Consider the following 7,209-nt stretch of genomic DNA (forward strand, 5'->3'; position numbering starts at 1 on the left):
GAGAAGTGCGGGATAGGGGGGCACTGAGTAGCGTGGGGCAGTGGGAACAGGGAACAGGCTGCCCTGGAGCTGCCGGATTTGCCAGCAGCCGGAGGGCGGGATGGAAGGCGGGCAAGGGGAGTGGGGGGTAGTAAGGGACACCCACTTACGTCTCCTCCTGCATTTTTTTTTCTTTCCCTCCTTCTTTCCTTAGCTGGTGACGCGCCGCTGCTATTAATCATTCACCAGCCGGGGCGCAGCTATTGCCGCCGCTCGGAGCGAGCGGCGCTGGCAGCCGCCTCTCTCCCGATGCCCGCGTCCCGCAGCCGCCGAGCCGGGATCCCGGACGGGATGATGCCCAGCGCAGCCGGCGGCGGACGCCTGCTGCTCTGAGCCGGGGCTTGGGGGTCCGGGCAGAGGATGCTCCCCAATGGCACCTGCCCCAGGCTTCCGGGCGGTGCAGGCAGCGACAGCGGCGACAGCGGCAGCAGCGACAGTGGTGGCGGCGGAGCCGGTGGCGCCTCGGAGGAGGCGGCGGCGGAGGGCATGGACTCGGGCGGCAGGAATTCCTCTGGCGCTCCGAACAGCACCCTGAGTGAGTCTCAGGGCAGCGCTATCCTCATCTCATTCATCTACTCCGTGGTGTGCCTGGTGGGGCTGTGCGGGAACTCCATGGTCATCTACGTGATCCTACGTTACGCCAAGATGAAGACAGCCACCAACATCTACATCCTCAACTTGGCCATCGCGGATGAGCTGCTGATGCTTAGCGTCCCCTTTCTGGTTACCTCCACCCTGCTGCACCACTGGCCCTTTGGCTCCCTGCTCTGCCGCCTGGTGCTCAGTGTGGATGCCATCAACATGTTCACCAGCATCTACTGCCTGACCGTGCTCAGTGTGGACCGTTACATCGCCGTGGTGCACCCCATCAAGGCGGCCAGGTACCGCCGGCCCACTGTGGCTAAGATGGTCAATCTGGGTGTCTGGGTGCTTTCCATCCTCATCATCCTGCCCATCATCATCTTCTCCAACACAGCAGCCAACAGTGATGGAACAGTGGCTTGCAACATGCTCATGCCAGAGCCCACCCAGAGATGGCTGGTGGTCTTTGTGGTCTACACTTTTCTGATGGGCTTCTTGCTGCCTGTGGTGGCCATCTGCCTCTGCTACATCCTCATCATCGCTAAGATGCGCATGGTGGCCCTGAAGGCTGGCTGGCAGCAACGCAAACGCTCAGAGCGCAAGATCACCCTCATGGTCATGATGGTGGTGATGGTCTTTGTCATCTGCTGGATGCCCTTCTACATTGTGCAGCTGGTCAATGTCTTTGTAGAGCAGGATGATGCCACCATCAGCCAGCTCTCTGTCATCCTGGGCTATGCCAACAGCTGTGCCAACCCTATCCTCTATGGTTTTCTCTCAGACAATTTCAAGCGGTCCTTCCAGAGGCTGCTCTGCCTCAGCTGGATGGACAATGCTGCAGAGGAACCCATCGACTACTATGCCACTGCCCTCAAGAGCAGGGCATACAGCGTGGAGGACTTTCCCCCAGACAACTTGGAGTCAGGGAGCATGTACAGGAATGGCACTTGCACCTCCAGGATTACCACCCTCTGAGGAAGCATTCCTGTCCCCCAGCTCCCTTACTGCCCCCCAGCTGGAGGGTGAGCGAAGCCAGGGCTGTGGCTTGGGGAGGCTGGGAGGGAGGGGATTTTGGTCCTGCCCACTGCCACCAGTGTTTGGCACAAGAAAGAGTGAAGAAAACCCCACATCCTTGATTTGCTGCCCCCCTGCACCCCTTGAAAGCTGGTGTATTCTCTGATGCTTTGACATCCACTTAGTGAATTGTGGCTCTCATGGCTCTGGTAGCTTAGGGTCTGGTAGCCTGGCTCTGCCACTCCTCTCTGTGTCTGTCAAGTGGCCGTAAAGGTCCTGCAGTGACTTCTCTCCCTCCATCTTTTGTACACTTTGCCCTTCCCCTTGGCTGGTGGAACACCCCAGGCCACTGAGTCGAGCCTCTTCAGTCGAGCCTGAGCATTCAGGCTCAGACTGCCCCCAGCTGAAAATGACCCCACTCAACATCTGTCAGTACACACCTCCCCTTCAGAGATTAGAAATGCTGGAAAAATTCCTCCAACACATACCTTGCCCTCCCCCAGGAAGGAGTGAGTAGCCTCTCTCTGTGCCTATCTTTCCCTCCCCTGGAATAAAATAGAAAGCAGGGAGCAAAAAGTCCCCGAGAAAGAAGCAGCATAGTCACCGAGATTTTTCTTTTGCTTTGCAGACAGCTTCCAACTCACTGGGACTTTGGCTCTCTGTGCTACTTGGCAGAAGCAGAGCAGAAAAGGTCTTAGGAAAAAATCTGACTATTTCTGCACTTTGGAGCTGTGCAGCAGGTTGCTCATGATGGGAGATAAACAGTCCCGTGACACATAGGGAGCAGAGAGCTGGGACTCACTGAGATGGGAGCTGGGGGACTGCTGAGTTGGGAAATGTTTGAATCTGTCCACACACACACAATAAAGTGTGCTGATAATAAAGTTTAAAGGGAGCATAGACTGTGAATCTGCTGTCTTGAGCCTGCTCCATCAGCTGTGAAACAGCAATGAAGGGAGCTGAGACACTTTTTGAATGACCTGGATGATGGCAAAGTCACTTTAGCCTATATGGAAAAAGGGGGAGGCATTTAAAAATCTCCACCAGTCTCTGAAATAAATAAATACTTGACAGAAAAGTAGCTGTTCAGTAATAGCTATTACCCTAGCTCCAGTTTCTTCTGTTGCACTAAAAAACCCAACAAAATGGGTTTCATATGTTGCCAATGTAATATACTGACCCAGAGCTTCTTAATGTTTCATTTCTGAGAATTCTTGTTTTTAATGTGTGCCAGATGTCTTCTTGTTTGATTTTTATTTGTTTCTAGTCACTGTGTTGTGAACGTGTTTTTCTGAAGCAATTTATACTGTGTACTTATGTCTGTGGTGGCTACTTGCAAGGTTGCATTTAAAATGGGTGATGCTCAAGAAGGCTTCTTTCCAGATAAAAACATTGTCTTTTTTTCTAACTCTTTCCTTTTCATTGTCTCCCCCACAGAAATTCTCCCTTGAATTTTCTCTCTTCTCCTCTTATGACAAAACAAATTTCATATAGACAGATGAAGCTTTCTTTGATAAATGACAGCTGATTAAATGAAACCTTCTATCCCTACTCCCTTTTATCCCACACAGAAGTGTTGGTACAGACTGTGTTGAAATAAGCAGCTATGTTTTTTGCTTTCTACCACCTATGCTAACAGTGTCACAGAGTGGCAAGTCTCCCAGTAGCTGTGACAAATCACTTCTCTAGCACAGGACTGTGATTGTATCAAGTATAACTACTGGCAATATGAAGCAAGAGACTGGAAAAATCTCTAGTAGCAGCTTACCCATAGCATTGTACTAGTAGCTGCAGTGCTTAAGTACAGTGTAAAGTGTAAGGTTGACAATTAAGGCATCTAGTATTTGTGGTGGTGGATTGACTACAGGTTTTTGTTAAATTATACCCTTTGAACTTTTCTCAGCAGCAAAAAGCAGGATGCTACTTTGTACATTTCTTTCACCAAAACTTAAGTACCGTTAAATGAATGTATAATTTAGTATTTCAAAGCTGTCTGATTCAAAGTCCATCAAAATGGGAGAAAAAAATCTTAAATCACTTCAATGGACTGTGAGTCAGCTCCTTTTAGTCTAAAAATTGCTAATGTGGAAACTGTTACACCCTTATTAAAATATTTCATGAAAAGCTTTAACAATTGTACAGTTTCTTTTCTTTTACTTCCTAGTGGAAACGATTTAAAGAAAACTTGCAAGTATTAAATTTTGTCATGTTTTACATGTACATATGGGGAAATGAGGATGAAATTGCTTTATAAGCTCAATTGAATTTTCACAGAAATCAAATGTCTGTCAAAACAAATGAAAAATGCCCCATGATATCCATGATGGTATTTCCAGGGCTTCACTTAAATTCTCACCCACAATATCTTCAAGATGGCATAAATCTCATAATCTTACGTGGTCCTTTTCACCGGCATATTTTTATGTATGGTCAGATTAAACACAGAGTCAGTCTACTTTTTACTGTTGAATTTGTTTGATATCAGACACGATGAAGCAAGAGTGAAAAAGCACAGAGATTCATACTGCATACTCAGCTTTGATGAAAAGTTGCACTGGGTTTTGTTCTTTCGTTTCTTTTTCTCTTTGCCTCGCAAAGGTTGGGGTGGAAGCTTGCACACCTACCAGCACATGCACTTCAGTTTCAGCTCTCCCAGGCACATCGCAGAGGTTGGCTTGGGCCTTCAGTAGATGGCAGGCTTGCCTTCAGATGGACGGGCTGATTCACTCCCGGCCAGCACTGCCCCTATGATTCCTGGCTCTGTGTGAGGTTTCAGCTGGAAACAAAATCTGTTTATCCCAAACTAACAGTTGTTCCTGCTATTTTTCGCTCTGGGAGAGGCGATCAACAGCAGTAAATTATTCAATTTAGCTAGAAAGAATGTTAGTTAGTTCATTCTGTGTTACTATTCTAAATAGTAAAACATAACCACCAGAGAGATAAAAAGTTCTCATTAAATAATATGTACCAGAAAATAAACAGAATTCTTTTTAATGCTTTCCAAATGGCAAATAAGGGTATTCAGATTTCATATGGAAATTATTTTAACTAATGCTTAATTCACTGAAAAAAATAGTACTGTAGTTTATTTCTTGGTGACATTTTGACCTTTTTATACAGCTGCAAGTGGGTGAATTGTAATTTGTAACCAGTGGTAATTTTTTTGCTATTTCCCCGTGAGTTTTGGTTTATATTTTAAAAATACTGCATTCACTTTGTCATGAAATTGGCTTTGTGGCCACTGAAACACAGGCAACTTTTGCACTTTGTTTAGCCTGAGATCTATACCCACCAGTGGGACAGCACCAAGCAGTATCCAGTCAATGGACTGGACTGTTTCCAGTGGCAGGTACTCCAGAGCACAACCTTCACATGGAACTCACATCAGGTGGGCAGCACACATCAGCTGCAGCATTTTCCCACTCAGAGGTGCACAGGAAATCACTTTCCTTTCCCACCAGGCTCCCAGTGCAGTAGCAAAGACAACACGTCTCAGAATCCTAAGGCTGGCTGCTACCTGCAGTTAGTGGACTTGAACGAGACTGGTCACAGAGGCACTTTATATCTGGACAGTGGATGAAGAAGGTGATGGCTGCAGATATTCTGCCTCTTCAGATGGTCCCTACAGCAGAGAACATTACACAGAGTATGGCTTCTTTGCATTCGACTCTTAAAGAACACATTTGATATCTTCACAAAGAATGAGAATCAGTTTTCTGAATGTGATGAAAGAATTTCTGAAATGCCAGCTTTCAGTGAATCAGAATTTTAAAACAGCCTTTCTGGTTGTTTCTGGAAATCTAAAAATCTGCATTTCTAATGTATATGGCATGCTCTATCAACACTATTTGCTGTATTTTAACCTGCTACCAAAATCAGCATCCTAATTCTAAATATGAAACTAAGTCTTACTGAAATAAAAGAACCCAGTGACATCATACATTCATGTTATATAAGGTTTGACTTTACTCTGCCATATTTCTAGAACAGTGACAATTTAAGGTCTTATAATCCTGATTTAAAAAAAGACCTAAGAAAAATAATTCCAAAAAATCAGAATAAACTAGCCAAGAAATAAATATCAATCCAGCATTCTAAACTCTGTGACTTTAGTCCCTAGGAACCTTACTTGACACCAGGGCTCTACAGACAAGAATGTGAATTATGAATCTCTAGAGGAGAATAAAATATTTCCACTGAATTGTATATTTAGCACTTCCATCCTCTTCAGTGTAGCCTTATTTGGCTGATAACTTCAGGCTAAGCCACAGGAAGAAAGAAGAGCTTGCTAATAAGATTTCTCTTTAAGAAAAATGCTTTCAGATATTACATTTTGTGGAGAAAAATGGCCAAGAAAAATAGGTGAACCTGAGAGTATTTCGAAGTATATCATTAGACAGCTACAAACCAAGCAAAATTTTGACAAGACAGATGCTTTTCAATAAAAGCTAAGTATGCCCTCTCCCTTCCAACTTTTTATCTCCAAAAGCCTAAAATCTGGATTTGGCAGAGCAATAAGCAGCTATGAAGCAGAGATAGTAAGGTGCTGTATCCTGCCTGAGGTGTATAGGTTTTTGTATCCAGTCTGGATGGAATACACTTGTCATTATATGATTATCATGTCTATGATGGGTAGGGTCACCTTGGAAACTATATAAATATACAGAAAATTCCCTCTACTCTCTATTCTCACTACACCCTCTCCCCCACCCCAAATGTCTTTTCTACACAGGTTCTTACACTGTGCAATATGTCTAAGGGCTGCTCTGTGGGTTCTTGAGCTTCTAACTAGAGAGGCTCAAATAAAAGTGCCCAAATTCACAGACTTAGGGAAGTTATAGGACAGATAAAAATTACCAGATTTCTGACTTGGGATCTGAACTGTGTTGTATTTATGACTTGGAACAGGATTGTCTCCACTTACCTTATTGGTGACAGTGCTGTTGTCAGTGCACGTGTGGACCCTACCAGCCCAGGGGAAGCTGCTGGACTGCACTGCACCCTCCTAAAGCTGAGCAATGCCAGGTGACACCAGTGCTGCTGCCACGGGCTGAGTGTGGCACGAGCTCAACTCAGACACACAGCACTTGCCCAGATTCACAATGGGAAGCCCAAGGGATTGCTGGTCAACTGGAGTGGTCCAAAACATGGCAGAGCTGGATATTTGGGGGAGAATGGATAGAAAAGCAGGACAAACTGGTGGATACTTGATACTGAGCAAACTGAGAGAGAAGAAATCTGATATGGAGAAAAATCAGGTATGTGATGGCTGGGAGAGGCCATTTTGTTAAGAACAGAGGAAAGTAAGTAGAGTCCAGAACAGGCATTGCAAAGCAGAAGTTTGGCTCTGTCACATAATTAACTTCCACTGTTTAGAGGACAGCAAATACATAAACTCCCAACTCAGCAAAAAACATGAAGTTGGGCTTTTTATGTCAGCTGTTGTTTTCCAAGCTGTTATTTTTGAAGGTTAGAAAGTATCAAGGCATTTTTTTCTAAGAACTAGATGACAATTTAGATGTTTTATGGAATTACTAGAAACTCAGGAAAACAATGCAGAAACAGATAGATATA

The 7,209-nt window shown here is 45.1% G+C and overlaps 1 protein-coding gene across 1 annotated transcript; it reads left to right on the forward strand.

Moving 5' to 3' along the window:
- Positions 1–399: 399 nt before the first annotated feature.
- On the forward strand, positions 400–3,845 carry SSTR1 (somatostatin receptor 1). The gene has a single exon (XM_030240728.2). The coding sequence runs from the start codon at positions 400–402 to the stop codon at positions 1,594–1,596; it is 1,197 nt and encodes a 398-aa protein (XP_030096588.2). The 3' UTR covers positions 1,597–3,845.
- The last annotated feature ends 3,364 nt before the right edge of the window (positions 3,846–7,209 follow it).

This window comes from Serinus canaria, chromosome 5 (genome assembly GCF_022539315.1).
Source record: "Serinus canaria isolate serCan28SL12 chromosome 5, serCan2020, whole genome shotgun sequence".
Lineage (NCBI taxonomy): Eukaryota > Metazoa > Chordata > Aves > Passeriformes > Fringillidae > Serinus > Serinus canaria.

What these genes read in the sequence shown, in the direction of transcription:
- SSTR1 (XM_030240728.2), top strand. Translation starts at nt 400, where the DNA reads ATGCTCCCCAATGGCACCTGCCCCAGGCTTCCGGGCGGTGCAGGCAGC.